Source organism: Macaca mulatta, chromosome 9 (assembly GCF_049350105.2).
Source record: "Macaca mulatta isolate MMU2019108-1 chromosome 9, T2T-MMU8v2.0, whole genome shotgun sequence".
Taxonomy (NCBI): domain Eukaryota; kingdom Metazoa; phylum Chordata; class Mammalia; order Primates; family Cercopithecidae; genus Macaca; species Macaca mulatta.
Genome location: NC_133414.1, coordinates 28,060,947 through 28,075,490, shown reverse-complemented (window position 1 = coordinate 28,075,490; position 14,544 = coordinate 28,060,947). Strand labels below are relative to the sequence as shown.

General features: G+C 46.4%; 1 protein-coding gene across 6 annotated transcripts in view; it reads right to left on the bottom strand.

The window, feature by feature from the left end:
* The window catches only part of PDSS1 (decaprenyl diphosphate synthase subunit 1), a 50,719-nt gene extending 38,145 nt beyond the window's left edge, over positions 1-12,574 (bottom strand). For 3 of the 6 annotated variants that reach the window (XR_013397972.1, XR_003719197.2, XM_001102166.5), the window contains exons 1-5: positions 12,403-12,574; positions 8,121-8,153; positions 5,816-5,880; positions 5,163-5,271; positions 348-478 (exon numbers count right to left, since the gene is read on the bottom strand). Coding sequence is in view for 3 of the 6 variants with exons in the window: in XM_001102166.5 (XP_001102166.2) it covers positions 348-478; positions 5,163-5,271; positions 5,816-5,880; positions 8,121-8,153; positions 12,403-12,531 (467 nt within the window). In the remaining 3 variants the exon portion in view is untranslated. Of the gene's footprint in view, positions 1-347; positions 479-5,162; positions 5,272-5,815; positions 5,881-8,120; positions 8,154-8,263; positions 8,288-12,287 lie in introns of those variants that run through there. The other 3 variants (XM_077946032.1, XM_077946033.1, XM_028826087.2) reach the window with 3 other exon arrangements.
* Between the last annotated feature and the right edge of the window lie 1,970 nt (positions 12,575-14,544).

Here is a 14,544-nt window from a genome sequence, read left to right as displayed (position 1 = left end):
TAATGGTGTGATCTCGGCTCACTGCAACCTCTGCCTCCCAGGTTCAAACGATTCTCCTGTCTCAGCCTCCCAAGTAGCTGGGATTACAGGCACCCGCCACCACGCCCGGCTAATTTTTTTTTTTGTATTTTCAGTAGAGGTGGGATCTCACCATGTTGGCCAGGCTGGTCTCAAACTCCTGATCTCATGATCTGCCCACCTCAGCCTCCCAAAATGCTGGGATTATAGGCGTGAGCCACCGCGCCCAGCAGGTATATGCTAATTCTTAAATGGGAAAGAAACAGTAACCTTGGGAAGAAAGACTTCCCAAATATAAAAACAAAAAAGGAATGAACAGAAGAGCTCACCGGGAGTTGTTATGATGAATATTGCATGCTCGGGCCATTAGCGCCACAATAATTGGTCGAAAGGCTTTCCCTTTTCCATCAAAGTAGTACTCAGACATTTCCTTAAGTTCTGATGTTGATATAAGCAGTTCCTGAAATAAAGTTTCTCTGTGTCACAATGGCATCAAAACTGCACAGAAAGCCATCAGGATTCTTTTTTTTTTGAGATGGAGTTTCGCTCTTGTTGCCCAGACTGGAGTACAATGGCATGATCTCAGTTCACTGCAACCTCCGCCTGCCGGGTTCATGCGATTCTCCTGCCTCAGCCTCCCAAGTAGCTGGGATTATCCGCCACAATGCCTAATTTTTTGTATTTTTAGTAGAGACAGGGTTTCAACATGTTGGCCAGGCTGGTCTCAAACTCCTGACGTCAGGTGATACACCCGCCTCAGCCTCCCAAAGTGTTGGGATTATAGGCATGAGCCACCGTGGCTGGCCAAGATTTCTACTACAAAACTTTGGTTTGATTTAAGTGTATTCATTTCAATTGAGAAATTCAACACTCCGTGGGCAAGGCTCCCACGCTGCAGGGCCATCCACCTGGCTGTCCTGCAGGCTAGAACATAAACAACGCCTGGATCAGCCCCAAGTGGCCTGAGTGCTAGAACAGATACTGCCACCTGCTCCTGCTGATAGCATCAGACACCAGAAGACTCCAAGAGACAGCAGGAGAGGGAAGAAAGCACTAGGTGGCTAAGGGTCTCTGGGCTCACCGACAGCCAGACAGTGAAAGGAACAGGGGCTGGTTCGCAGCTTGAAAGATGGAGGTGGGAGGAGAAAGATGGGGAAGGTGGAAGCCAGTGGCCGTCCGGAGCCTGTGAAGCAGGTCGGGGGTGTCGGTGTTCTGGGTAGGGTGGCAACGTTGTTTAAATTTTTTAATTTTTTAGAGACAAGGTCTTGCTCTGTCACCCAGGCCTCAGGGCAGTGGCATGATCGTAACTCACTGCAGCCTCAAACTCCTCAGGGCAAAGCTGTTTATGAGGGGCAGGAAGATGGTAAGGTCACAGCCAAGCAGAAGAAGCAGGGCTCAGTCCATGTGGCTTGGCCTTTATTTGGCAAAAGACATTTTGAGGGTTCATAGAGGCCCATGTAAGTGCATAGAGCCCATATAAGGCATGGGCTGTCTGATTATAAGGAGCCTACAATTGAACTGGAGAGAGAAACATTTCGCAAATATGAAACAATCAATGATGAATCCAGTGGTAGCATGAACAATACTATACATTAAACACATTAAAAGTTCAGGGAAGGAAGAGATCAGTGCAGGCTAGAAAAACCGAGTATTTCATGGAGGAGATGGGCTTTAATGTGGGATCAGAACCTAAACAGGGTTCTGACTCACAAAGAGGGCGAGAGCCTTCCAGCTGACAGGTACGTGTCGCTTGTATCTGCCACTCCAGGACATGCTTGAATAAGTCAGAGTTTATCCCCCGGACGCAGTGGGAGCCAATGAACCCTCAGCCCAGCACAGGTGAACACAACAAAGTGGGCCCATCGTTAATTCAGCAAATTACCGACTTAGTGCCAGGCACTGTAACAGACACAGAGGCCAAAAAGGTAAGACAAGCCTTGCCTACAAGGAGCTCAGGGTCTAGATGGGAAGAAGTAAAACAATCACTGCCTTTGACACAACACAGTGTGATGGGTGCGGTGCTGTCACCCAGGTAAGCCGTCCCCTTGGAAGCTGAGACAGGAAGGAGAAGAGCACAAACCAAAGGACTAGGGGCATGGAATTGCCTGGCCTGTGGCAGTGGGGACTGACAAAGGGCAGACTAGAAGCACATGGAGGGCAAGGAGACGGACAAGTCCTGGGTTCTTCCCAGATTCTCCAAGCAACAGGAAAACAGCAGAACAAACAACTCGTGGGGGAAAAGTAGAGTCTCAGCTGAGTTAAGTCTGAGACCCTCACCGCCGCCCCATGGCGTTCCCGGTGAGCAGTTAGCTACCTGGGTGTGGGAGATGTGATTCAACCTGGAGTAGTGATATTATTTGGGAGACATAAGCATGGACACGGGTATATAAAGAATAGAGAGAGGAGGGGGCCCATGGAACCCGAGGGAATGGCAGAATGAAAGGAAGCGAGGTGGAGGTGATAAACTGAAGAACATTCTCAGGACAAGGAGGAGGAAGAAAGTGCAGCGTGAAGGGAACCATGTTTCAAGGAGGACTTACAGTCAATAGTGCTCAATGGTCAGAAAACCAGGAAGCGTCTGCTACAGTAGGCAGCTAGTCAGGTATGAGCAGGGCAGGAGGGGGCTCCCCCACCCACAACAGGAAGGTCAGGTGACCATCAGGTGATGGTCAGGCAGTTGTTAACTGTCTCTAAAATACTAATTGGTAACAGCTGATGCCAAGGGACGGCAGTCTCTCGATAGAAAAACCTGAAACTGGTGATCAGCTTCCCAATAAGATCTCAGGAGTTGGGTGAGTCGGCTCAACACTAAGAGGCAAAATGGCAGAGCTTAACTGGTATATGTCCTTCTAGGAACACTGGGACTGGTAGGGGAAGACTGCCTCAAGTGAGCATGCGCAAAACTCCGGTACCCACACTGAGCATGCTCCCCTCAGAAACACTGGCGGGTCACTGCGCATGCGGGCAGCCCATCCCAAGAGAAGAATCCGGAGAGACCGGATGCAAGTCCCTGGAAGTATGCCAACATCTAAAACCCAAATTCCAACCTCAAACCACACACTTGATTTCTCAGGTCACCAGCTTGGCCCTCTTCCAAGTGTACTTTACTTCCTTCCCTTCCTGCTTTACACTTTTCTCTCCTGCTCTAAAACTCGCCTCCAGTCTCTCCTTCTGCCTTAGGCCCCTCAGTCGATTTTTTTCTTCTGAGGAGGCAAGAACTGAGGTTGCTGCAAACCTGTACAGATTTGCTGCTGGTAACACATCCATTGGATTGAGCACAGGGAAGCTATCAGTGACCCAAGCAAAACCAGCTTCAGAGGAGAGGCTGGAAAGGGGGGCCCAGTGCAATAGTGGGGGGAACCTGAAGGCACTGGAGAGAGGCAGAAGGCAGGGGATTCTGTGACGGAAGGGAGGGAGTGAAGCACTGGGTCAGTGGATGGGCCTTTTAAAAATGCAGGTGAAGAAACTGAACACCCAATGGATATAGAAGAGAACATGCCAATGAAAGTTTGTAGACAGAGGGAGAGACCATGTCTGGGGAAGTTCCTAAGGAACTGGGGAAGTGGCTAAGGGACTGCCCCTAGAGAGGGAAGGGACATGACTTCCATGGGTGGGAGGAGAGCAGGCAATCGCCAGAGAAGGCGCAGGCAAGCTGGCCAATTGCAACAGAACAGGAGCTGAAGGAGTTCTTCTTCCACAGCCCCTACTGTCTATGAAACAGGAAGTGTTGTCATCAGAATATGACAGTCGTCAGTGTACTGGGGACTTGAGGAGGAAAGGAGAAAAGTGGGGACTTGTATAGGGTGAGCAAGCTGGGGGGGGGGCATACAGACATTTCTGGGAAGCATTTTATTCTTTTATTTATTTATGTATTTGTTTATTTTTTGAGGTGGAGTCTCGCTCTGTCACCCAGGCTGGAGTGCAGTGGCGGGATCTCAACTCACTGCAACCTCCACTTCCTGGGTTCAAGCAATTCTTCTGCTTCTGCCCCCCCCCCCAGTAGCTGGGATTACAGGCGCATGCCACCACCCCCAGCTAATTTTTGTATTTTTAGTAGAGATGGAGTTTCCGCCTCCTGGGTTCAAGCAATTCTCCTGCTTCAGCCTCCCAAGTAGCTGGGATTACAGGCGCATGCCACCACCCCCAGCTAATTTTTGTATTTTTAGTAGAGATAGAGTTTCACCATGTTGGCCAGGCACTTGAACTCCTGACCTCAAGTGATCCCAGCCTCCCAAAGTGCTAGGATTATAGGTGTGAGCCGCCGTGCCCAGCCAATTTTTTTCTAAAGACAGAAAAAATGTCTTGCTCTGTCACTCAGGCTGGAGTGCAATGGCGGGATCATGGCTCACTGCAGCCTCAAATTCCTGGGCTTAAGCAATCCTCTTGCTTTGGCCTCCTAAATTGGTGGGATTACAGGCACGAGCCACCGTGCCCAACCACGTGAGGTTGGGAACAACTGAAAGTTTTCAGGAAAAAGAGTTGAATGAAGAAAGCCATATTTGGGGCAGACTGGCAATGACATTCAGAATTAGATAAGGAAGAGACAGCTGGAGTCACTGGGAGGTGGTGGGTTTTAAGAGGAAAGGTGGGATAACTCACTGGACAAGCATGAGCTACCTGGACCATTTTTTTTCTTCAGGTTCACAATCCTGCCATAACCTCTTTATGGATATTAATACATATTGCCTGGCACTGGGTCACATGTGGTTCTTGCTCAAGAAACATTTGAAACTTGACCATACATGAATCAAGACTGCAAACTGCATTGTACAGATCTGAAAACCTGCATTGTTTTTTTGTAATCCCAGCACTTTGGAAGGCCAAGGCGGGTAGGTCACCTGAGGTCAGGCGTTCAAGACCAGCCTGGCCAACATGGCAAATCCCCATCTCCACTAAAAATACAAAAACTACCCAGGCGTGATGGTGCACGCCTATACTCTCAGCTACTGAGGCTGAGGCAGGAGAATTGCATGGACCCTGGAGGTAAGGGTTGCAGTGAGCTTAGATTGTACCACTGTACTCAAGCCTGGGCAACACAGTGAAACTCCATCTCAAAAAAAAAAAAATTATTATAATAATAAAATAAAATTTTAGTAAGTTTTGGTAAGCTAAAACATTACATCACAGCAGAATAAAAAACTCACCTTTCTAATGTCCTCATACAGACCTTTCAAGTCTCTCCAACCGAGTTTGAAAGGATCGGTGTATTTTTCACCACTGTGTGTTTTACTGTCCGGGGTTGTGTGATGAAACCTGGGACACGCAAAAATGCACATGACTTCATTTTCTAAGTAAGTTTTATATACATATATATTTAGTAGACTCAGATATGGAAAATTCAGCCCAAATACTTGCTAGAAATTAATCATGAATCTGAAAAGGTCATTATAATTTGGAAAAACATACAGAATTCTGTTCTTGCTAAATGACAGATCAATAGATAATTTTTATAACTACGACCTTGAGAACCCACAAATTCAAAGATAAACTGAACTATGTTCATTGTGTTCTGCGTTGAGCTCAAACTTTATTACATTCCTGTTTTTTGAATAGGCAGAGATCTACAATTTAGAATAGAAATTTACAGGCAATATAATTAATAATTTTAGGCCGGATGCTTATGTCTGCAATCCCAGCACTTTGGGAAGCTGAAGGTGGGAGGATCGCTTGAGGCCAGCAGTTCAAGACCAGCCTGGGCAACATAGTGAGCTCCCCATCACTACAAAAAAAATTTTTTAATAACAACAAATTTAAAAATGGATAATTTTGGTAGTTGCAGTATGGACTGTAAACTTACCGTGATATACTATATACATTTGGACAGGCAGATGTTAAATGCTTCACAAGATTTATATAGGGTATCTATAAAATAAAAATATCAAGAAATTTATAAGAATATTCCTGAAAAACTGTAACATTAGATGATAACACCCCCATAATTATAATCTTTATCTTCTAATCACCCATTTATAGGCAGATTGCAAACTTTAGAGAAAGAATAATTTTAAAAGTTTCCTTTTGTTATTACAAAATACTTGTCATTGCAGAAAACATAAATAAGAAAAAAGGAGAAAATAAAAACCATCTTCAGTCCCTCCCTTCCCCCAAAGAAAGTCAATTTCCATATTCATATCTATCTTTCCAGACCTGAAAAGTAGTTTTAAAACAATTTCCTTCCATTTAACTAAGATTGGTCAGAGGAAAAAGATTTCAATAGCAAGGAAGGAATTTATATTTATACAAACACTGTCTATTTTAAGTTCTTGTTCCTCAACATACTTTGGAAATGGTACTTTTGGATAAATATTGTCAAAAAAAAAACGAACCCACCTCAGGACATTTTGATATTACACATGGGAGAACAGAGTTTGAAAGCACATAAACCAGGGTGTTAAAAGTAGTTATTCTGGAATGAATTGGATTATGGGGGTGTTTTGTTTTATTCCTTCTTTTGGCAGATATTTTCTGATTCTTCTCTAATGAACATGTATCGCTCTAGCCATATTACAATGACAATGAAGGTTGACTTTGCCAGGAGCAGTCAAAGTAGTTGGTCTGAGTTTCATTCTTTCCCTGGCAGCATTACGTATTCATTAAACCAGTAAGAACTTTCATGATGTCCCAGGCAATTACCATGTAACAAGAAAACAAAGTGACAATCCTTCCTCATGCTTTATATGACAACCTATGTCTTTCAGTCTACCTGGGTAATTAATTCATATGAGTTCAGTATTTTATTACAATACTTATGAATAAGGGCATCTTAATGGAAGAGTAAAAGTTCTTCAGTAAGAGACTTCATAATTATTATCAGGTCTCTAGTAATAGTTATTATTAGTAGAAATCCTGAGCAAAAGTGATCCTCCTGCCATGGCCTCCCCAAGTGCTGGAATTACAGGTGTGAGTCACTGCACTTGACCAAATAACTATGATTAGTTATAATAACTAACTGAACTATTCTAACTGAATAACTTTTTAGTTATTCAGTTAGAGAACTCTAATCTGGGTTGAAGGATTAAAATTACATAGCTAATTAGTACAGGGGGCGCTTTTTACCACCAAGTGGCCTAAAATTTATTAGTAGCATGGACTTTGGAAGACAGATCTCGATTCAAATCTCAACATTTGTGTTACTTTGTGACATCTTTCTGATAATACCCACTCATGGAGACAGGTGGAGATTAATTTAGAGAGCATATATAAAGCTCTTAGCTCAGAGCCTAGTACACAGTATACATTTAATACAATATCTATTCAATCAAGCTACTATTTTCTGCTTTAAAAGTACTTTAGAGCAGTTTTCCAATGTGAGGTTAGAAGTGCTCAGAAAGGCAGTGAAGTATGAAAAGAGAAGGGCAACAGTCATTTTCTAATTCCGATTTTGTTCCTTACCTTTCCCTCATACACTCTCTGAAAGTCAACCTTGCCTCTCATGAATTTACTTTTATTTTATTTTTCCAGGCTGGAGTGTAGTGGTGCAATCATAGTTCACTGCAGCCTCAATCTCCTGGGCTCAAGCTATCCTCCCACCTCAGCCTCCTGAGTAGCTGGGACTACAGGGACATGCCACAACGCCTAGCTGATTTTTAAAATTTTTAGTAGACACGAGGTGTATCAGTACATTTTCATATTGCTATAAAGAAATACCCAAGACTGGGTAATTTATAAAAGAAAGAGGTGTAATTGACTCACAGTTCTAAACGGCTGGGGAGGCCTCAAGAAACTTACAATCATGGCAGAAGGAAAAGGGAAAGCAAGGCACCTTCTTCAATAGGCAGCAGGAAGGAGAATGAGCACAGGAGGAACTACCAATCACTTATAAAACCATCAGATCTCAAAAGAATTCACTATAACAAGAACAGCATGGGGGAACCTGCCCCCATGATCCAATTGCCTCCACCCAGGCTCTCCCTTGACACATGGGGATTAAAATTCGAGATGAGATTTGGGTAGAGACACAGAACCAACCGTATCATTCTGCCCCTTGCTCCTCCCAAATCTCATATCCTCACTTTTCAAAACCAACCATTCCTTCCCAACAGTCTCCGAAAGTCTTAACTCATTCTAGCATTTAACTCAAAAGTCCAAGTCCAAAGTCTTACCTGAGACAAGTGAAGTCCCTTCCGCCTATGAACCTGTAAAATCAAAAACAAGTTAGTTACATCCAAGATACAATGGGGGTACAGGCATTAGTTAAACGTTCCCATTCCAAATGGTAGAAATTGGCCAAAATAAAGGGGCTTACAGGCCTCATGCAAGTCCAAACCCAGCAGGGCAGTCATTACTGAAAGCTCCAAAGTGATCTTTGACTCCATGTCTCACATCTAGGTCACACTGATGCAAAGGGTGGGCTCCCAAGAACTTGGGTAGCACTGCCTCTGTGGCTTTGCAGGGTTCAACCCCCACCACTATTCTCATGGACTGGCACTGAGTGCCAGCAGCTTTTCCAGGTGCACAGTGGAAGCTGTTGGTGGATCTACCATGCTGGGGTGTAGAGGATGGTGGCCCTCCTTTCACAGCTCCATTAGGCAGTGCCCCAGCGGGAACTCTGTGTGGGGGCAGCAACCCCACATTTCCCTTCTGCACTGTCCTAGCAGAGGTTCTCTAAGAGGGTTCTCCCCCTTCAGCAGACTTTTGCCTGGGCACTGAGGCATTTCCATACATCCTCTGAAATCTAGGCAGAGGTTCCCAAATTGTTGTCTTCTGTGCACCTGCAGGCTCAACAGCACATGGAAGCCACCAAGGCTTGGGGCTTATACCCTCTGAAGCAATGGCCCAAGCTGTACCTTGGCCCCTTTTGGCTACAGCTGGGAAGCAGGGCACCAAGTCCCAAGGCTGATCTTGCACAGCGCAGCAGGGCCCTGGGCCCAGCCCATGAATCCATTTTTCTCTCCTAGGCCTCCTGGCCTGTGATGGGAGGGGCTGCAGAGAAGGTCTCTGCTGTGCCCTGGAGACATTTTCCCCATTCTCTTGGCTATTAACATTGGGCTCCTTGTTACTTATGCAAATTTATGCAGCCAGCTTGAATTCCTCCCCAGAAAATTCTTTTCTATCACATCTTTAGGCTGCAAATTTTCCAAACTTTTATGCTCTGCTTCCCCTTTAAATTTAAGTTCCAATTTCAGATCGTCTCTCTAAAGCTCAAAGTTCCACAGACCTCTAGGGTGGGGCAAAATGCCGCCAGTCTCTTTGCTAAAGCATAGCAAGAGTGACCTTTGCCCAATTCCCAGGAAGCTCCTCATCTCCATCTGAGACCACCTCAGCCTGGACTTCATTGTCCGTATCACTTTCAGCATTTTGGTCAAAGCCATTCAACAAGTCTCTAGGAAGTTCCAAACTTTCCTGCATCTTCCTTTCTTCTTCTGAGCCCTCCAAACTATTCCAACCTCTGCTTGTTACCCAGTTCCAAAGTAATTTCCACATTCTCAGGTGTCTTATACCAATGCCGACTACTTTGGTACCGATTATCTGTATTGGTCCGTTCTCACACTGCTATAAAGAAATTACCCATGACTGGGCAATTTATAATTATAGGAAAGAGGTTTAACTGACTCACAGTTCTGGATGGCTGGGGAGGCCTCAGAAACTTATAATCATGGGGAAGGAGGAGAAACAAGCACCTTCTTCACAAGGCAGCGGGAGAGAGAATGAACACAAGAGGAACTACCAAACATTTATAAAACCATCAGATCTTGTGAGAACTCCCTATCATGAGAACAGCATGGGGAAATCCACCCCCATGATCCAATTACCTCTACCTGGTCTCTCCCTTGACCCTCCCTGGCCCCCAGTTGTAACTGGGGATTACAATTTGAGATAGATGTGGGTGGGGACACAGAGCCAAACCATATCAGGAGGTCTCACTAAGTTGCCCAGGCTGGTCTCGAACTCCTGAGCAAAAGCAATGCTCCTGTCTCAACCTCCCAAAGTGTTGGGATTACAGGCGTGAGTCACCACACTCAGCCAAAGAGAAAGTGCTAGGTAAGAATCAAAGACATAGCCGTGTGCCAATCCTCAAGCATGGGGGATTGCTTGAGTCCAAGAGTTCAAGACCAACCTGGTCAACACAGAAAGTCCCCATCCCTAAAAAAAAAAATTAAAAAAAAAAAATCAAAGATATACTGAGAAGTGATTTGGCATGATCACATGCACACTGGTTTTTATCCTATTACAGTATTTGTTCACACTTCTAGTGAAGTCAGGAGAATGTACAACCATTAGGAGGTAGTAGAGCTCTGGTGGAGAGCAAGACTTGGCTTAATTATTGCTGCTATTTGTCCCTGTGGCTTAGTTATTGTAGTTCTGTGTCCCCAAGGACTATCAGGCCCTGAAGAAACCAAAACATACATGCTTGAGGCAGACACCAGAATGCTAACATATTAACGTACAGTGAAAAGCATCACTGACACACACACATCAGAAATACATGGTCTTGGCATCACGAGTCCACACAATCCCTCCTTGTCATCATTCGGGCAGACAGGAAGGCCATAAAGCATATTCTCTCCAGAAAAGCACACTTTCCCTGGCTAAAGTTGCTTGGTGGGCATGAAATTTTTTTCAAAAGAAGTGTCAAGCCAGGTGTGGTGGCTCATGCCTATAATTCCAGCACTTTGGGAGGCTGAGGGGGGTGGATCACTTGAGGTCAGGAGTTCCAGACCAGCCTGGGCAACACGGTGAAACCCCATCTCTACTAAAAATACAAAAATTAGCTGGGCCTAGTGCTGTACGCCTGTAATCTCAGCTACTTGGGAGTCTGAGGCAGGAGAATTGCTTGAACCTGGGAGGTGGAGGTTGCAGTGAGCCCAGATTCCGCCACTGCACTCCAGCCTGGGAGACAGAGTGAGACTCTGTGTCCAAAAAAAAAAAAAAAAAAAAAAAGCATGTAGTGGCATAAGAGGGTGGATGCACCCATCTCTTCAAATACTGGCCTCATCTGTGGAACTAGAAATATCTGAAGTCTGGAGAGAACAGTCCTGAAATGGATCCCAGCAAAGCCTCCTTTAAGCCTCTTTTTCCACGTGCCCCTCACCCCCCCCACCATTCTGTTCTCTTTACTGTCTAGCCTTGTCTAGTTGCCCAGCTGCCATTTGGTCTCCAAATGTCTTTTTTGCTTTTGATTTTTTAGAGATAGGGTCTCACACTGTTGCCCAGGCTGGAGTGCATTGGCACTATCATAATAAATAGCTCACTGTAATCTTGAACTCCTGAAATCGAACGATCCTCCTCCCTCAGGCTCCTGAGTAGCTGGGACTACAGGCATGCACCACCACACCCGGTGATTTTTTTCCATATTTTGTAGAGACAGAGTCTCGCTATGTTGCCTAGGTTGGTCCCAAACTCCTGGCCTCAACCGATTCTTCCACCTCAGCCTCCCAAAGCGCTGGGATTACAGGTGTGAGCCACTGCACCTGGCCCAAGCCTCGTTTTGGATAATTTGTGATATGCATCCACTTTGGTACAAAGTAGATATTTATAAGTGTTATATATTTCATACTGGGAAATTATGTTTGATGAGAACACGGACACAAAATCTGAATTTAAAGAGTACTAAATTCAAATAAACTTAAATAACAATGAGTCCACAGATTTTGTACGGTTATGCTAATAGCATGGGCCTACCCCATGGCACACTGAGAATCATCACAAAGTGCAGAAGGGCTCACAGGGGCTAAACTGACCAGAAGTGGAGAAAAAGGAGATTGGAACCCAAAGGCAGCAGAGGAGACCCTGAGAGAATGGGCTATCGCTGAGACTCTGACTTTAGAGGACTCCAGGGTTTCTCTCCTCCTGACGGCCTCGGGCCTTTCTCCTTCCAGTGCCATTCCAGCCCCATCCAGGTATGCTCTCCTCCGGAAGCCACTGCTGGACACCTAAGGTCCGGTCCACCCTAGCACCAGCCCTGCATTCTCCACAAGACCTTTTCGGACTATTCCGAGGCCGATTTGATCCTCCGTTTCTCGGAGACAGCTCTGAGCACCTTTGACTCTAAAATTTCAGGCAAGATCTGTCTTCCTCTAACTCGAAAGTAAATAGCTGCAGCCGCTCTCCAGGCTTAACCTTGTCCATATCGCAGCAGTCAATCTGATCGCTCCCGCGCTTCCCCCAGGACCCGGCTACCACCGCTTTTTCCACTGCCCCAAACGCTCCCGGGATGCCCAAGACACCGCTTTCTGCAACCCCGTGTAGGGCGCCCCTACTTCAATCCAACGCTCGGCTCCGTCATACCGCGGGCACCCCTCCGCTCTGGAGTCCCACCCCGGAGCTACCCTGTGCGCCCCCGCGTCGCGATGCACGTGCTCCCTGCTCCCATTCATTCCGCCCGCCGCTGTCATTGGAGCCGTGACCTCTGAGCCCCGCCGGGCGCGCGCCTCCCAACCTCACCTGCGCGTGGGCGTCCGCAGCTGCCTGCGGCTCCCGCGGTCCCGCAAGGCCGGGGCAGCCGGGCCCGGGGCTCCGCGCCGCCGGCCTCCAGGAGCAGCCGCGCAGCCACCGCCACCAGCGGGAGGCCATGGTCGGAGTCTGAAAGTCGCGGCAGGACGGCGGCTCCGCCTCTGGTCCGCGATCCTCCTCCAGGGACCCGGAGCCGGAAACCTGGCACAGGAAGCGCTTCGGCCACAGCCGGGCCCGCGGTTCGCTCCTCCCCGCGTATGGCCCGGCTGCCAGCGCCGGGACCTCGGGTACCTGCCACTCCGCAGCCAGCGGGGACCGCGGCCGCTCCCGGGAGGCAGCGGGGCAGGGGCGCGCGTAGACCCGGTCTGGGGACCCCGGGCGTGACCTTCCCCGGGGCAAGCCTCCTATCCCCACCCCTTCCCGGAAGCCGTGCAGGGGGACTGGCCACGCCTCCAGTCATAGCAAAATGTCCCTGTGGGGACCTTTTATTAGCAAGAAATAGCACCGCGCGCGACTCTTGCAGTCACTAACTCTTGTTCTGCGTGTTTAGGCAGAAACATAACTCAGAAAATCGGGTTCCCGCTCCGCAGCCTAAGCCAGAGGCGACGGTTTCCGCCACGCTATGGTCGGCTGCCTTTGCAATCTGTTCTTGAAGGAAGTTCCAGCCCATCGCATCTTCCTAGGAACATGTCGACCACTATCAGGGCTGTTGTGAAATAGGAGCTAAAGTAGCCTGGTGTCTTGACTTTTGGACTCTGCTCCGAACGCCTTGTAGGTATAGTTTGGCAATCTTGCTCACACATGGGTGTGAACCTGCGTGTACCCAGCCCGGGAGATACTGGAGTCTTTACAGGATTAGTACCCCTCATGGGTTAGAAATACCTTTTTTCCTTAGCTCTAAGGCCAGATCTACTGGTGCTAAGAGATAGCGTGTTTCTAACAGAAATTAAGTGATATAGTTAAGCATTCGGTGCATGCACTCAAACACACAGAGCCAGTGAGATAGAGGGTAAGCATTAGAGATACGGAAATGCAATTTAGTACTCAAAAAATTCACTCTAATGAGGAAATAGTCCAGCAAATAGGTAATTGCAGTTCCCTGATTCATGTATTTTCTCATTCTTCTTGCGTTAAAGAATGCGGTAGCCTCATAGCTGGGTACATTAATTTCATATTTAGTCGTGTGGGTTTTTATGGAATGAAGACATCATAGACTGTATAAAGACATCTATAAAAATAAGCCAGTTTGATGGGTTTTTTTCATCTTGAAGAATGGCATGTAAAAATATGCAAAGTGCTTTACGAGCACTTTGTAGATTATCTTGGATTAGGTTTATATATTAAGAAACATCCCACAGGTAGAACTTGCCAAGTAGAGTGTGGCAATAAGCACTCAGGTTGTACTTGACAATCCTATAACTAAGACATTGTCATTTGCCCTTTTTTGTATATAAAGATAAGGAAACATATAGAGAAAATACCGTATTGTCAAATAAGTATCACATTCAAGCTCACACAGTTGACAAGTATGGCACTACACAATTTTGTTAGACCATGTTCATTTACAGATTGCTTGACCACATTAAAACAGACAACATTGCTCTTAAAAAGATGCTGTAGGTTGGGTGCATTGGCTCAGCCTGTCATCCCAGCACTGTGGGAGGCTGAGGCAGGTGGATCACTTGAGATCAGGAATTTGAGACCTGCCTGGCCAACATGATGAAACCCATCTCTACTAAAAATGCAAAAATTAGCTGGGCATGGTGGTGCAAGTTCTATAATCCCAGCTACTTGAGAGGCTAAGGCAGGAGAATCAGTTGAACCTGGGAGGCAGAGGTTGCAGTGAGCCAAGATTGTGCTACTGCACTTCTCCCTAGGTAACAAAGTGAGACTCTGTCTTTTAATAAAGAGAAAAAAGGATGCTGTAGTATTGCAAGGCTAAGTAGGGAAAGCAAATGAAGTTCCTCAAGACTTCCAACATTACTGTATAGCTAAACTCTTGAGAAAAAACAGTAACCTACCAATTGGACATGCGGAATTCATTTAACCCAGCTAGGCCAAGCATGAGTTGAGGAAGTTAAAAACATTATCTGAGTTGTGCAGGTAACTGCTAAAGAACAGACTTCTTTAGTC